The sequence below is a fragment of the Aspergillus alliaceus genome (assembly GCF_009176365.1).
Source record: "Aspergillus alliaceus strain CBS 536.65 unplaced genomic scaffold BDW43scaffold_1, whole genome shotgun sequence".
In the NCBI taxonomy this organism is placed as follows: domain Eukaryota; kingdom Fungi; phylum Ascomycota; class Eurotiomycetes; order Eurotiales; family Aspergillaceae; genus Aspergillus; species Aspergillus alliaceus.
The window spans coordinates 1655513-1672055 of record NW_022474684.1 but is presented as its reverse complement, the minus strand read 5'-3'; the positions used below and the strand labels follow the sequence as shown (position 1 = coordinate 1672055).

Sequence of the window (16543 nt, the reverse complement as noted above, 5' to 3'; positions counted from 1 at the left end):
TCGGCTGACGGCCTCAGGCAGGAAGTATCGGATGTTTTTGGGAAAGTCACCCGCCGAACCTCTCCGTTTTGCACAATCTCCAACGTCGGGCCAACTCACGTTCAGCTTGTCTGACATCTCACGACCCCCTCCTCTCCGCAATACTGTCAATTGACCCCTTCTATATCCATTTGGGATCATTCACCATGTCCGCTCCTTCTCTCACCAACTACATCGTCAAGCGCCCTTGGCTCAAGCGCTGGATGATGCCAATTGCCAATTGGTACACCGACGCCTCCGGCTACAGAAGACTCGGGTTGAAGTAGGCCTCCCTACCCACAATAATCCCAAACAGGCACCGGCCAAAGTCGATATATGAAGCGATGGCTCCCAATTGACTGCCTCAATTTTGTGTGGCCTTTCCGTCTCATATTTCGGTCAACGCTTGTTGTTCAAGGAACAAATTTCATAGCTCGCTGTGAGACCCAACTTAGCTAACAATGGCAGGTTCGATGACCTGATCCCCGAGGAGAGCGAAGTTGTCCAGACAGCCATCAAGCGCCTGCCTCCTAAGGAGGCTTATGACCGCGTCTTCCGTATCCGCAGAGCTTTCCAGGTTTGTCTCTGTTAACTATGATATCCTCTGGAGCAGCGGTCTAATGTTTTACGTTAAACAGTGTTCCGTTTCTCATACCCTCCTCCCTGCTGCTGAGCAGACCAAGCCCGAAGAGGTGAGTCAAATTTCAAGCTTTTCACCTGCCCATATACTCCGATTCTCCGCACATTCTCTCGGCCAATCCCGTGGCGCGGATTTGTCAACCGATCTACATCATAAAAGACATATCGGGGTCTAGAAAAGATGGATCTGAGACTATTCGAGAGACATTAGAGGGGCAGATTACTGATTGTTATTGATAGGATGTCGAATACCTGAGCCCCATCATCCGCGAGATCGAGAAGGAGAACAAGGAGCGTGCGGACCTCGACTCCCTTGTAGTCAAGCGCCGGTAAATGTCTTGTCACCTCTGCTGATTAGGAAGAGCCAAAACCGCGCCATGGTGATAGAAAAGCGGAATATAGATGAGGACGGGCTTGTGTTTCGGTTCGGTTGCAATGCTTATTTGCGATGAGCACGTGGCTGAATTTAATTGGTTTTGATACGTCGTTCGATCATGTGTACTGATACTGTACAAATTTATTTGTCGCCATTCTGTTGATTGAATTTCTTCCGGTTGGCTATTCTATCGGTCATGGCTGTGGTTGATACCCCCAGTCGTAGGCAGTGTCCAAGGCTATAGGTACGCAAGCTAGGTTTGACCTGATAGGCAATAAGCTCCACGGTTACGTTTACATTCTTGAACATAGAGGCTAAACCTCGATGTAAACTGTAACCTAGGAAAGCGCTTTATTGAGTAAGTTACCAGAGGTAGGGAATTCGTAGCACAGGTTGCTAAACCCAGTATACACCAACAACTTCATATACTACAAACCAGAATATTAGGTAGTCAACACCGCGATGTCCACGTTCTCTACACGCCACATGTACCACATAAATAGGCTTCTATTGGGGCCATGTGAGAATTGCATTCAATCCATCTCACTTCTGGGGTTTGCGTAACATACCTATATGGAGCAAATTTCGCAGCCAACTCTAACATATCTTTCTCTGCCATATACTTAAACTTACCTCCCCCTTTTGCTTTCAGTTTACTTACATCTTTCCCGATAAAAGCCGCGCATCCTCTCCTATTTCATAATTAGGTCCTGTTTAATGACTACCCTGCAATCCACAGGCAGCGCGACGACTTACTGCACGCCCAAGTCACCGGTCGAGAAAACATCTATGCGCTTCAACGCAAAGCAAGCAAACATCTCCACAGACCACTTGCCTAGGCCCCGAACAGCCGTCAGCTTTTCGACAAGCTCTTCATCGCTAGCATTCAACAGCATCCGGGCACTCAATTCGCCGCGTGCGAACTTTTGCGATAACCCATGAATATATTCCGCTTTCCGCTGGGAAAGACCGGCAGTTCGCAGCGTAGCGATATCGCACTGAATTATCTCTTCGGGGGTTGGGAACTGCTTCCCACTATCACCCTCATCTTTGCTGTGGAACAACGCCACGAACTTATCCCGAATTGACTTCGCCGCAGCACCTGATACCTGCTGCCCAATGATGCTGACCACCAGACTCCGAAACGGATCAACCTCCTCTGCCAAACCCTCAGGCGAAAAGAGCGGACACGGGTGTTGCTTTATGACTGGTTCCAACCGGGGGTCTGTAGCGATCAAATGTGCGACAGCTTTCTCGAGAAGCGTACCCGTCGTAGCTGTTGGGCGAGGGCGGCCGGTTTTGCTAGGCGAGGCATCCTCGATGCCGGGCGGATAGGCCACCAACGATGAACCGCGGGGTGTTAGAAGCGTCGCGTTCGTTCTATGAGGTTCAACGGGACGGTCGAGCGGAGGGGGTGTGGAATGTAGCCTGCTAATACTACGATCAGTGCGGAAAGGATCGAAGATGTTATTGGGCTCTTGTTTGGCCGGGTCAGCTTTTGCTGTTGTGCTCAGGGTCGCCTCTGCGAGAGTCTGTTCTAGAACCACATTTTTGGCCTGTTTCCCTTTTGTAGAGGGCTTTCGCGCTTTGGTGACGCCGTTGCGTGGTTGAGCTCTGCTGATCTTCTTTGCTTGGATGGTCGGTTGTACGCTGGTGGTCACTGCACTTAGGCGGGCGGAGCGCCGGAGGGTCATTGTAGGGTTCTGTATAGCTGCGTATATGCTTCCACGTTATTATGATAAGGAGTTTCTATATTTCGAATGCAGATAACTCAATGATCTTAGGGAAGCTTTGGAGCTTGTGGTTACTGATTAGTTAGTGGAGGGCTGCACCGGGATATGTCATCAAACAATCACGGGTCTCGTATTTCCGACCATAGTACGAAGAGTAACAGTTCTCTTAAGAACCGAGTCGATTTCATATGTGCCTACATCATGTATTGCTCAGGCAATTCAAGGAAGAATGCCCTGAAGAGCAATGAAAACGTTGCCAAAGTATCGTGTAATTCCTAAATGTGTGTCTAAACCGTTCCATTTCCCCTATTCATGTTCTACGCCTGAGTGCATAAATCTTCGGGTACACGAGAATTGCATAGCTCCTCTGAGGTTGAGAAGGTGTAACAAAAAATATAGAAATTCTCTTCTATTATAATCGCAATATATCTTTGTAGGTATGGTTACTTTGGTGATTTACTGAACCCTCGCCTATGAGTAAGTCCATTAATAGCGTATACTCGGGAAGCTGGAGCGCTTCCCTGGACAACTAATTCATGTCTATCGATGAGATTACACCGTACTTAAAAAGCGTGCCTCAAGAGTACGGCATCTAGGTGCTTAGATTTACCTGCAGGGCGACCAATTTGATGTCTTTGAGCAGTGCGTCATTCTATATACCTTGCCTCCCGCCCTTGCAGTATCTCAATTATATATAGAAGATGAAACAGACTTATCATTTGCTGAAGGGCCTTCATACATATCGTGTATTTATTTTCGTGAAAATAGAGATCTAGACTAGATGCAGTAATTCAATACATACAAAATGTCACACGGAAAAATGTGCTTGCGTCACGTCTAAACTAATGATCAAGCAAAGCGAAGCGGCCGATGAAAGTAGCCCTAGTGTGAAATTGTATCCGGACCGTCCGTTGAATATCCCATGCATTCCTAGGCTATCGACTACTAGTATGAAGACATCTGAGATAATACTATGGATCGGCAGGGTAGCAGGGGAAGGCCTGTACCAAGGGAGATAAGTGCTCTAACCATTGAAGCCCAAAACTAGGACCTGTTATTAGTCGGCCCTTGACCGAAGGAAAATAAGCGGACATTGCACCCAGTTATTAGGACTAATATTAGAAACGCATAAAACAACCGCTCCATACGCAGAGCCGAAGAGGATTTCCATAGATGAACGTGACTCACTTGTAAAACTCGGACACCGTAGTAGGTAGGTAGGTAAGTACTTTCCACCATTTAATTCGGCTTAGGCAAGCATGGAAGGAATCATTCCCTGAACGTAGAAATAACCAATAAGGAAACGGGAGGGATCTATGTGAGGATAGCGGCGTACATCGGCTCTGAGTTGTTCAGAAAGCTTATGTTAAGGGGTGCCAAGCTGACAGGTAGGGTTTCTGATATGATGTACGGATCCTTGACCAGTTGCGTATCCCTTGGGTTGCACTGATATTGTCGAGGGACTGACCCCCTACTCAGGTTGGCATTTTTGGCATCGAGTACTCGTACGGAGTATGGATGTTTTGTTGATACACGTTGTATGGTGAATATTTGATGATTATTCATTCATTCTCAGCCGCTTCTGCTATCATCGGACGGTGATGTTCAGCCATATTCCGTAGTTTCAAGGGACTCGCCCTTCCCGGGCATTGGGCCGTACGGTACTCCGTATTACTTACTAGTGTTTTACCCACCCGCGAGAACGTGGTGGCGGGTGGGTAATATTGTGTCTTTAATGTATTGGTGTAATACACAGGGCGACAAGGGGTATTATATGCAATGCACTTCCGATAAAGCCTGGCATCAATCAAGCTGCCTAGCTTTCCAACCAAACGATCGATAAAATGATTGAATTGGTAATATGACCAACAATTGAGCCCTTCAATATCCCCTGTTTTTCTGCATGAATTTGGTTTGGTACTCTCTAGGTATACCATCGTAATATAGTTACTGACTCACAGGCAGCAAATTACCAGAAGTGGTATAATTCTAATCACCCATCAATTTGCTCTAGCTGACCCATGGAAATACTTTTCTGGAGCCTTTTCTGGTTTTATGCCTGCATGAACAAGAGGAGTGGATGAGGTTAAAAGCTTTGGAAGGACTTGACGAGACTTTTGTATGATCTATTGATCCCGATGAACGTGTTCTGCTATTTTGCCACAACACTGGACGTGTCAGCAAAGCTAATTCTCGTTTCTTATCGGCTAAAAACCTTCTATATAGATCTGTGTCAGATAGCTACTGTCCCTAAGCAAAACTGGATCCTGTGGGCTTCGTCTCTACTATAGCTGCAAGAAGAGTGAGGTCAAAGGTAGACTATCCGTGACAAGAGGTGGGAGCAAGGCAGCGCGGAGAATCAGGAAACCAATCTAGTCGACGGTTTTTAACCATAAGTAGAAATGAAAGACATGAGAGCTAATAAGCCTTTGTTTTTGACGCAATGGGCTTTGGACTTGCAGCCAACGACACCGTGAATTCCTCGCAGAGACCATAAAAATGATATTCAAAGAGACGTCAGCCCCCGGTCTGCGCCGAGGTGCTTTAAAACTAAGAAGTAATAGTTGACTACCATAGGGAGACATACCTTGTCAACGGCTATAGGGAAACCCCGGGGTCTCTTCCTTCAGCCTGAATGTACGAGCCTCTATAAATGGTTGTGCAAAGTTATCATGGAGTAGAAGCGGTAACGTAGCTCCTGCTACACGTATCAAAACATCTAAAAATGCATATGTAGACAGATAAATGAATCAGACAGAACTTGGCATGTTGGAGAAGCCATATACGAGTATCTACTGGACTCTCGGTGACAACATATTGTCCAAAGCATAGCCTTAAATGAGAAAGACGGAAAGTAGTGACTGAGCTTGCAAGATGCAGGTTTCTGTGCGAAGTAGGCTACTATAGAAGTACAAGCACCTCCCCGTCGCGAATGATCGAGTATGATAGCATGAGACGTGGCTGTGGATCTACTCGAGCGCAAATTTCTTAGGGTTTGTTCTTACTGTTGTTGTCATTAGGTTCAGTATGTTTTAAAACGTGGAATGTACTTGATACGCTGGGCTTCTCTACCGGCTTTTTCGCGATTGATCTTTTTGGATACGCAGTACTCTCCATGTGTTAAGCCAACCCCGATAGATTATTTCTTGTAAATATCGGGTTGATCGTCGTGCGTGTCCAGCTCGAGTAGTGACTGTCCCAGTCTTACGGTAGACCCTGATGCATAGCTCTTATATTTAGGTGTAACATGCCAAGCACACGGAGTTGTGCTGTTGAAATTTGTACGGAGGACCGGACTAAATAAAAGGGCCAATGAAAACGCCACAGTCTGGAATGTAAACACCACGCGCAACCATCCTACATTTTGTATATAGAAGAATCATTCTGTTCTGTATACTGGTAAAAAAGAATGATTAGATGGGTTGATGGGATACACTACTAGGCCGTTCGGAGTACACCGAGTAGCGACTAGCGAATCCAATAAGTCGTAGACTATAAGATCGCGACCCATTCTTTTGAGAGGGCGATTGTTGCGACGGTTAGCTGTGGAGTTTGATGGGCCGTGGCTGATAGTGGAGTGATTGATGAGTGAGAACCCTAAACCGATCCCGACGAAAGACAGAGCAATCAGCTGCCATTCCTTGATACAAAGGCTCGTTGTTATAAAAGGGGGAAGGATCGATCAGCCTGGCAGCAGCCTTTGACTGTACCGATTATTGTTACCAAACTGGATCATTCTTAAATGTGGCTTTGTAACTAAAGCACTACGATGGATAAACAAGATAATAGAAGCTGTTCTATTTACATACCAAGGTATCCGGAGGTTTCACTGTTTGTCCTCACCAGTGAGTCCAGTTAGTAGTAAGATTGACCTGAAAATTCGCCACACCAGGCCTATATTGACAATGACTTGATATCAAGCACAAAATCGAGAAAGTGACCCTCAAGTGATTTGTGCAGATAACTGAGCCCGGTTGCCCCGTTGTGCTGTAAGATCACAATTACAGGAGCTTAGTATGGGTCTGTCTAGCTACATTAGCACTAGCCCCAGGTGGGGCCGAAGCCACCGTATGGAAGTTACAACCGTAGCTGTATTTCATCAACACGTGATGGTGGTGTCTATTGGACGTTCCAGCCGTGGTTTCGCCACTGGACTCACCTATTATTATCACGCATTGGTAAATATTTACCCACTGTATCCATAGGTACCTGGCTAGCCGTGTAAGAAAATTAAAAGAAGGAATAGAAACAAAAGGAACCGTGGAATCCATCACATTGAGTTTTACGAGTAGATCGAATAGAATCAACAAGTAAAACCGGCCACAGACAAAAACGGAAAATCAAAAGAAAAACAAACACCAAAATTAAATAAAAGATCTCAAGGTACCAAAGAATGGGGCTATCCGCACTGTACTTTACCAAGTAGATACTAATGTCAAGAATGATGATTATGACAGCCACATTATTACACGTATGTCACTATGAGACCAGAGTTGGTCGGCGACCAGGCGATTGTCCATTCCAATGCCTGTGCGGTATGGCTCACAAAACCAGAAATGGAGACAGAGTGGGTCCCACTAGATTTCTAGCAAATTCAGACCGGCTACCGCAGACTTTATTTATCCTCTAATGGACCTGTTTAACGTTAATAACATTCTGGATACTCTCTGAGAAATGGACGAAAAATATGAGATTGGTATGAGCAGAAATAGATAGTTTTCGGTATGGAATGGGGTGATCGGACTTCCTATAGACGCTGTACAATGCCTACAACGGCAATACTAAATGCTTGCAAATCCATGATATCTAAGTAATCTAGAGTCTGGCCCCTCCTAGCGCCAATACACGTAGTGCTAGGTAAGTTACTGTAACTCGTAATATGATGATGCACGATCTCCGTGATGATCTTGATAGTTGTACGTACAAATTCTATGCATCTTTTGAATCAGGTACAGATTATCTCTCACAACTCCACTATGAGGTCAGGAAAAAGAACTTTTTTCCCCCCCATTTTGTTTCTGAGACGCAAGATACCTACCCATGTTTATAGTTTGTACAATAGTTGCAGAAATACATGATTTTCAATACAGGTATATACCTACTAGTAGATGCATATACCTCTGGGAGTACTGATGTAACGTTGCTGGCTAGTTGATAAAAATTGTATACAAACACAATCCTCAAGATTTGGAGGATATTAAAATATCTAATATTAGAGAACATAGTTATTTAGTAAATTAGATGTACCTTTGAGTATCATATTTTTTTTACAAAGATGCGATTATTATTATTATTATCTCGGTTCCAGTCTAGGTAGGTACTTGCCTCTTAATCCAGGGTATGAAGTGGGACAAACAATGTTTTGGTATGAATGATCAATGGCGATGGGGAAGGGGGAAGAATCCGAGGGCGAATCAGAGGGGGAATTGAGCTTTGCTGATTGGAGAGGTGTTACAGGATAGGGGAAACAGGACTCATTCCTGGTCAGAAGAAAAAAATAAATCCTGTTTTAATTTTCTTTTGCTGCTGGAATTACTCTGGTAATGAAAATACATACTAGTAATGAATGGTGGTAGCAAGGAGGGTCAGTCTCAGGTCCACCTCGGGCCACGACTCCTTTCTTGTGCTCCTGGGAAAGCCAATCCTTCTTTCCCTCTTCTGACGCTTTTCTTCGCCATCCAGTCTTTCCCTCTCTTCCTCTCCTTTTCCTTCGTTTCTGCTGTGTCAAGACGTGCCTGCCTAATTTGTGCACTACCTTTTACTGAAGGAACCGCCACCAACAGCTTCTCGTTCGTTGAAGCATTATTTTTCTTCCACTCGTTTATTTATCTTTGAATCCCTCCCCTCTTTCAGCTTTGCGTTACTTTGCGACCATATTTAAGAGTTGAGTATCGCCCCATACACAAGAAGTCCACGGATCATTGGTAAGTAAAGACGATTCATCATTCATTCAATCCCCGAAAAGACTTTGCATCATGTTGCATTTATGTATGCCATGATCGGAGACTTGCATCGGCTACCTTGGCTTGTTACTCTCATAAAGAGAGGCTCGATCACGTCGGACGTGCTGACGCTGTGTCCGTACTGTAGTGCGAAATCATACACGACAATGTTCATCAAGTACGCTCTTCCAATCCTGGCTGCGGCTTCGGCCGCTCTTGCTGGTAAGTGAGCGATAGCGCAAGGAGATGAGGCTCGAAGCAAGTGGCTGACAGGAAATATAGACTGCGGTTCCGGGGACACCATCAAGATCGAGAACCAGAGCGATGCCGATGGCTACTCTAGCTGCAAGACCCTTAAGGGTGATGTTGAGATCGCTAAAGGATACACCGGCGATCTTCAGCTCAATGGTGTCCGGGAGATTAGCGGTTCCCTGAGCTCTGATGGCGCTGCCAACATGACCGGGCTCAGTGCTTCTAGTTTGACCTCCATCGGCGACACCTTCAAGCTAAACGGCCTCACTACGCTCACCACTCTCAGCTTCGCCCAGCTCACCAAGGTTGGCTCGATCGAGTTCACCGCTTTGCCCCAGCTGCAGAACCTCGATTTCAGCAAGGGCATTAACCAGGCTGGAAGTGTGGCGATCACCAACACTGGTCTGAGCAGCCTCAACGGAATCTCGCTAGACACCGTCGGTAGCTTCGATATTACCGAGAACACCAACCTGAAGACTGTCAACGTCAACAACTTGAAGAACGCTACTTCTCTTATCAACTTTGCTGGAAACATGGACAGTCTTGAGATTGAATTCGCGAACCTTGGCACTGGACAGAACATGACTTTCCGCAACGTTAGCTCGGTTTCCCTTCCCTCTTTGGAGAAGCTCAAGGGCCAGCTCGGCTTCTGGGGTAACAAGTTCAAGTCGTTCAGCGCCCCTAACCTGACCGAGACCAGTGACTTGATCTTCAACGACAACAGCAAGCTTGCTAACATCAGCATGCCTGTGCTCAAGACCATCAACGGTGGATTCCAGATTGCCCGCAATGACAAGCTTGGCGTTATCGACTTCCCCAGTTTGGAGACTGTCACCGGTGCCATCGATTTCAGCGGTGAATTCAACGAGTAAGTCATCCTTTTTCAATGACATGAGATCTTGCCAGTGTCCTAACATTATCTTGTAGGGCCCACCTCGACGCCCTTAAGATTGTCAAGGGTGACTTGAATGTGCAGAGCACCGGTAACATCACCTGTGACCCCTTCGATAAGATGGCAGAGAACCATCAAGTTATCAAGGGTAAAAAGACCTGCAAGCCGAAACAGTCCGACCCCACCACCCGTGATGGCAAGTCCGGTTCCACTACCTCTACCGGCAAGTCCTCTGCCACTTCTACCGGCGCTGCTTCTGCTCTGGATGTGTCCTCTATGCCTGCTATGGGCCTGGCCGCTGTCTTCGGTGCCCTCGTTCAGTACGCTCTGTAAAGGTTGTTTCGATACCAAACCGTTGTGTACTTTGTTATTTCTCTTATCAAGCTCCACTTACTACCGTGTAGAGTTGCCTAATAAGCAACGGGTATATTGATTCCTGTGCTTTGTTTTTATGACTATAATTGAACTTGTTTGAGCAAATTCGCAGCGTGCTGGGTCGCCGGCGTGGAAGTCAGGATTCCAACGGACGATTCATTTTGTCATCTTGTATGAAATCGCAATTGGTGGTTAATATGTTTGAAGCCGTTAAGTTGTGTCAGTCTTGAGACCTGCCTTTGTGCTTGAATCCAGTAGGTTCACGGGGGCCATACGCTTGGTTGAGGACAGGCGTTTGCAGTTTTTTTTTTATAGCGTTCCCATCCAGCCTGTGTACTTGTGCTATAATCTCTGTTATTCTTTGGTCACTCCTTCATATACATTGTAACATAGTGAATGACTTCACTACCAGTACGAGTATGCAATAGCAACTAGGGCTCAGCCGATGAGGTGGAGATTAGAACGATTCATCACTAGAGGACTACTACTCGTTGTAGATACTCCTCCACCTTCCTGCTTCTGCCAGGCATCAATGAGGTCTTCCTAACTCTTTCATCCTGAACCGATTCTCGGATCGTGCGGGATCCATCAAACAGTATGTGATGCGTTATCTCCATGAGCAATTAGCACACAGCGGCTCGTGGAGGGTATGTGCTTCGCGCAGCAAGCCAGCCGTGCGTACATGGATTCCTCCAAAAATTTCTTACGCGAATGAAGGCAAATTGACGAGTCATTTCGTACGGCGGATGACCTCCCCATATCCAGCGCCATACAGGGAACCCTGCAGGCAATTACCCGCCTTCAGCACGTCCAAGTGTATGGTTTGCTTTTTGTCTTCTGATAACCCTATCGAATAAAAGGAACCTCTCTACTGATACATTTTGTATGGATATATTTTCGCCTAGGCATGGCTTAGTGGATGGGTGTTGTTCCCCTTGATAAAGGATATCGATCCCCACCTGTCGGTCCGATATAGTTTCAATTGACAGATCTATATGTGTTTCACTTAGCTGTCTACCTACCTACTAGCATATCTAAATGTAAAACTGTGGGAAGCGAGAGAGAGAAAGACAAAGAATGTGTACTATCCACATCGCGTGTAAAGTAAAAGAGAGTTCCCGCACGGGAAGGAAGAGAACTAGTATGCAGAAGATAAGCCATTGGAGACCGACCTGTGCTAATGGGGCCGAAATGTTTAAATGTTAAATAGGTTACAGGCTTAGGGAGGAAACGAAAGGCAAAGGCAAAGGCAAACGCCACGAATAGCGTGAGGAATTATTAGTTGTAATGGAGATTGAGACTGGAGACTCGTGGATCTGATCGTGTACCTCACTTGTGGCCGGAACAATACCCTAGGTTTAGGCCATGTGGAAGGGAAAGGGGAAGTGCCCGCGGGATTCTTCCTTCGATCGTTTCCAGTTCGTGTGTGGATTATTGTATGTGTATGAAGCTGTTGGCTCAATTGGTACTTTTTGCAAGATCGATAGGTAGATCTGGCAGGCACAGTTTGGGAAAGTGGATTAAGACTATACTGTTTATGTAGGGATTGACATTGTGTTACTTTCAATGGAGCATGGAGGGAGGGGGGATTTGGTCTTTCTTTGGTTTTTTTTTTTTTTTTTTTTTTTTTTTTTCCTGTATGAGGAAGTAGCCTGTATTCATTGAGTTCTTTGCTACCTAATTCCCACGAAGGACTCTATCTAGTCGATCGATGGGGTCTTGAGTTTGACGGCCGGGGTTTGGTGGGATACTTTTTCCCTGGCATTTGATAGGAAGGGAGAATGGGGTTTATTGGAATCGGGCATCTATGAGGTCAGTTGAAGATGTAAGAAGAAGCAAAAAACTGGGAACTGGGGCCTGGTTTATTTGGAATGAAGTGGGTTTTTTGATAGATAGAATGGCATGCCTTGCAGCACCTATATGATGCTACCTGCCGGATGTGGGGTGGGCGGTGGATGCCTCAGGTTACTTTGTTTAGGGCTAACCACGTCACTCAATTGTGTCTAGGTTAGGTAAAGTAAGGCCGACGTCCACCTTCACAGTATAGATGGAATTGGCCACAATGTAGGAGCTGAGTACTTGGCATGGTACAATGCATTGGATACATGCCCGGTCCGCTACGGAGTTTAGTTGTCCTACAGGGCAGGTTGGTCTTGTTTAGTGGCCTTGGTAGGTAGGAAGGTGTAAGGAAGTTTCTGGTCGTGGTATATTCGGTGGCAATAATAGTTCATATGGATGGATACCTTGCTATCGTTCATACAGAGGGTAATATCTCAGCAGAAGTCGCGATCCTTGCAGGAGTGGATATAAACCTGTAAGTACGGATGTGTATCATATAGAATAATAAAGAGATAAAAAGAAAATAGGCACTGGATGCATATGTAAAGAAAGTCGAATGTAGGTATGCTAATAATAACGATAATACTACTACTACTACTACTACTACTACTACTACTACGTAGGCGGCGGGAAACTATTGGAGTGGAACTAGAAAAAGAGAGAGAGAGACAACAACCTGAAACACGAGCACGAGTCGATTAACTTAGACTAGCCCTAGCCTACGACAAAGGTGTTCGTGGCCACTTCCTAGCGAATGAATAGCTCGGAAGTGAAGCGACTTGATACATGATTCCTATTGCCATCTTTTGCAAATTGCACGCAGGGTTCGCTCTGGTTAGGGGTGTCCCCTGTTTGACGATAGTAGTTGCATGCATGTAGTATCGATGCAGGTCGTTAAAATATGTGTGTGCGTTTTGAAACCGGTAGTAGGCGTTGGGACTTTGTGTGGTTGATAGGTAGAGATCATTGGCGCGTTGGGTTAGGTAGGGCTTCTGGGCAAATATGATGTGTCATATTGTTCGAGATCTGTGGCGACTGGGGTCCGTTGAGGCTTTTTGGCGTGACGTTGATTCATTTATGATTTACTATTTCTAGTATGCGTGTTTTATTCTATTACATATAATATATATATATATATATATATATATATGTGTGTGTGTGTGTGTGTGTATTTTTTCCCCCCCTTCTCAACTTTACCACCTCCTTCCAAGGTGGCAAAATATCTGAAGGATTGTGTTGATTATCCTTGTGGAGTTGATAGATGGTGGTGGTCATGCTGATCGTGCCCTAAGGTGAGGTACCTATGTAATAAGATTGGTGCTATTGCACTGACCCTCTGGTATAACCTGCCGTGTAACGCTACCAACCATTTACAGTAATAAGGAGTGTAATCGCGGGAAGTGATAAGCTCTAGTCGCACATTTGGTGTACGAATTAATGGAGTTAATGCTCAGACCCGTTGGTGTGGATGAGATCCGAGAGAAACTCCCAAGGGAGAGGATGGCCAATTAAGGTTCATGGTCCCCCTCTCATCGGGTTGCCAATAACAAAACACACTATGGATTATCGACTCTTCCAGACCCCGGTATATCGGAGAATAGACGAGCAATTTGGCCCAAATCCCAGGCGATTCGGACAGTTTTGGTGGGATCGTGAAGATTCAATGTAGGTGCGCATGACGGGTTCTGGTAGAGGGGATTCGCTTTGCAAAAAGGTACAGATATTGTGTATATACATACATATACATACGTATGTGTGTGCGACGTTTTAAGTTTCAAAAAGAGTTCGTGCCTGGATGACGAGTGCGTGCGAGATTCAAACAGGAGTTCATCACGGTGTGCTCGTTACTCTTCAGAGAAATGGATAGGTAAATGGACATTCTGCCAACTCATCAACCTCCTATGGAGACTGGGATAGACACCCCCTCTCTAAGTCCCTAACGTCGCTTATAGTAGTGCTTAATTAAAGCCGTCACTGGTCGGCTACTAACATTCAGGGTCAAGTCTGGAGTCGATATTCCCCCAATCGGGTACGGACGAATCATCCCACCATCGCAACGGGAAACGGGCACAGAGTGGAAATAAGCCGAAAAAGGGGCAGGATGTCAACTCAGGAAAAGACGATGACCAAGAGAAGAAAAAAAAGAACCTTCGGGTGCTCGAGACCTCATGGCTCTCAAGGGATGGGCGAGGACAAAAACGTGGGGCTGGCTGAGAGAACACTTGGTAGATGCATGTTATCCACTGGATTCTTCATACTCGTCCGTAGAGGAGATCCTTGACTTCGAATATGATAGATCTTATCCCACTGCTATGAGACCCGCTACTAATCACCCTAACAGGGTCAACAGCAATCCACACATCATCTGGGCTGTTTTTACTGTTTAGTTCTGTTCCCATATACCGTATTTAGGCTATCCCCATTTCTTCATCTCCACCGAACCTGGGCTCTTCCCCAATAGATCCCGGGTAGGGATGATGATGGATGGAATAATCCGCTCGATTCATGTGCGGATTACCAGCATCATCGTGGCATGGCGAATCTCTGCATTGTGGCCTTGATGGATATTCTCCACCTCGATCTAGTGAAGCTCTCCGAGCGATCTGGATCTATCCCGTCTGTTGGAGACGTCATCAACCGAATTTCAAATCATTATCCTCAAAAGCAGGCGACAGCCTTAATCCCGGGCTTAACCAAAATAAGAAAGAAGAGTCCAGAACTAATAATCGTTGTGTCTGACAGCCGTCAAACCCTGGTCACTGGGATTTCCCGGTGACCCAAGTGTATGGGCCCGTCTCGGGGGCTGTGGCGATCAGAAACTCTGTGTTTTGACCCCTTCTTTTATATGGAAGCTAGGAAGTAGTGTCTCGGCCCCATTCGGCTATACTCGCTGATGACCATTCTAATACGATTGTAACAAGATCCAATATTGCACCATGTCGTCGGGTTAACTATCCAACGTTAGGTAGACACCTACTCCTCACAGAGAGTGTCTCAAGTACCTCTTGATTTGGGGAAGATTTTCTCCCTGGCTCCAGAGTCCTTGCTTCATGCTATCTGGCTCTGAACAATTCCTGCGGAGAAAGGATTTACATTGGGGAACCTGCGTCCGCCTGTGCGTCGGATGTTAATGTGTGGTTCACTATGATTATGGTTCGTCAAGACGCTCCATTGGTACTTTTGTCTGTCTTTCGAATATTCTAGGCCCCTGACAGGGTGGCACACCAGATGGAGAGCTGCAAAGAGTCTGCTGCAAGATGCCTGTACCTACATTGCCAATCGAGAACGGAGTACTCCGTAGCTCAAGCAATCGAACCCGCCTGAAGGAAGGGCCAATGTTCGCCTTATCTCATAATAGCTATAGTTTCAAAGGCGGGTGTCCGAAGCAATCTGAGTTCCGTATGGACGATCTTCACGATCTGTTATGGCTGGTTCTTTCTTTGGACCACGCTCCAGCGGACTGGACTCACCATGGTATTCTCCGAGAAACTGTGAGCGATTGTTTTGGATATCTATCAGACAAGCTCCGGATGCGGTTCCGCCACAGTATCTGCAGACAATAGGCACTATTTTTACCTAGTCAGTCATCATAGCCCTTGAAACGGGGGGAAGAAAACGATTCTATCCTAGGTCGCCTTAGAGAAGACACAACCGCATGGTTGACAGCTATTGGCCCCGATGGACTATTGAAGACCTCGATGCAAGGGGATTCGATACATTTACCTTCTATGGCCCGTGTAGATCGAATTCAAACCATTGCATTGGTGACAAATCAAGGATCTTGAATCACTTTCTCTTCCAAAGATGCGCCTCGCGATCAAAGCACGTTGATTCGTCGATCTTCTCGGCCTCGCGTCTGTTCCCATTTTGTACTAGAGATTCGGACGAGTCTCTCTCGAAAGGACACTAAATGGGGATTGTTGAACTCTGCCGGAATCTTGAGGCTACTTCCCCGCGACCTCATGGAGACCGGAAGGGAGGAAGTGGGTTGCATACACATGTAAGTATAGTTGGAGTCTCTTACGGACAGGAGGTTCCCTCATCCATTTCATTGCCCTAACTTTACCTTGGATGCCAACATATGCAATAAGGTAAGTAAGGTAGGGCCAAGCAAAGTAATAAATAAATAATAAATAATCATAATAAATTTTAGAGGAAATGGAAAAGTGAAAATTAAAAAGAATAATAAAATAATTAAAATAATATCATCTATCAATATTATTCTTGTTATTCTTTCCCAAAATAAAAATTTAAAAAAAAAAAAAAAAAAACTATTGATCGATCTCCTACTTCGTAAACAGAGAGATCTCTCTGTATGTCATTGTAGACCCTAATCACCTGCAAACCCACCAACTTCCCTATCGAGAGGAGCGCAGATCTTTCGACATGATACATCTCCATCTTTACTCTATCAATTACTGCAGTCTATGAAGTCTGAGCGCCGCCACCGTCCATTCTCGCCCCCTCTTCTTCTCTT

General features: G+C 45.7%; 5 protein-coding genes across 5 annotated transcripts; 3 read left to right on the top strand and 2 right to left on the bottom strand.

Moving 5' to 3' along the window:
- Positions 1-185: 185 nt before the first annotated feature.
- BDW43DRAFT_305614 (ubiquinol--cytochrome-c reductase subunit 7) lies at positions 186-990 on the top strand (the record flags this gene model as incomplete). Its single annotated transcript, XM_032045826.1, has 4 exons — positions 186-301; positions 487-595; positions 657-710; positions 898-990. 4 exons carry the CDS (start codon positions 186-188, stop codon positions 988-990), a joined length of 372 nt encoding a protein of 123 aa, XP_031906696.1.
- Positions 991-1154: 164 nt separating this feature from the next.
- alkA (DNA-3-methyladenine glycosylase II) lies at positions 1155-3000 on the bottom strand. The gene is made up of 3 exons (XM_032038316.1): positions 1790-3000; positions 1603-1725; positions 1155-1540 (listed from the first exon to the last, which is right to left on the bottom strand). Exons 1-3 carry the CDS (start codon positions 2725-2727, stop codon positions 1477-1479), a joined length of 1125 nt encoding a protein of 374 aa, XP_031906695.1. The 5' UTR covers positions 2728-3000; the 3' UTR covers positions 1155-1476.
- Positions 3001-3676: 676 nt separating this feature from the next.
- Positions 3677-4137, bottom strand: BDW43DRAFT_259481 (uncharacterized protein). Its single transcript, XM_032040099.1, has one exon. The coding sequence runs from the start codon at positions 4003-4005 to the stop codon at positions 3811-3813; it is 195 nt and encodes a 64-aa protein (XP_031906694.1). The 5' UTR covers positions 4006-4137; the 3' UTR covers positions 3677-3810.
- Positions 4138-6890: 2753 nt separating this feature from the next.
- Positions 6891-7473, top strand: BDW43DRAFT_259480 (uncharacterized protein). Its single transcript, XM_032040098.1, has one exon. The coding sequence runs from the start codon at positions 7199-7201 to the stop codon at positions 7394-7396; it is 198 nt and encodes a 65-aa protein (XP_031906693.1). The 5' UTR covers positions 6891-7198; the 3' UTR covers positions 7397-7473.
- A 1402-nt stretch (positions 7474-8875) lies between these two features.
- On the top strand, positions 8876-10185 carry ecm33 (GPI-anchored protein Ecm33; the record flags this gene model as incomplete). The annotated part of the gene is made up of 3 exons (XM_032044164.1): positions 8876-8930; positions 8991-9828; positions 9888-10185. 3 exons carry the CDS (start codon positions 8876-8878, stop codon positions 10183-10185), a joined length of 1191 nt encoding a protein of 396 aa, XP_031906692.1.
- Between the last annotated feature and the right edge of the window lie 6358 nt (positions 10186-16543).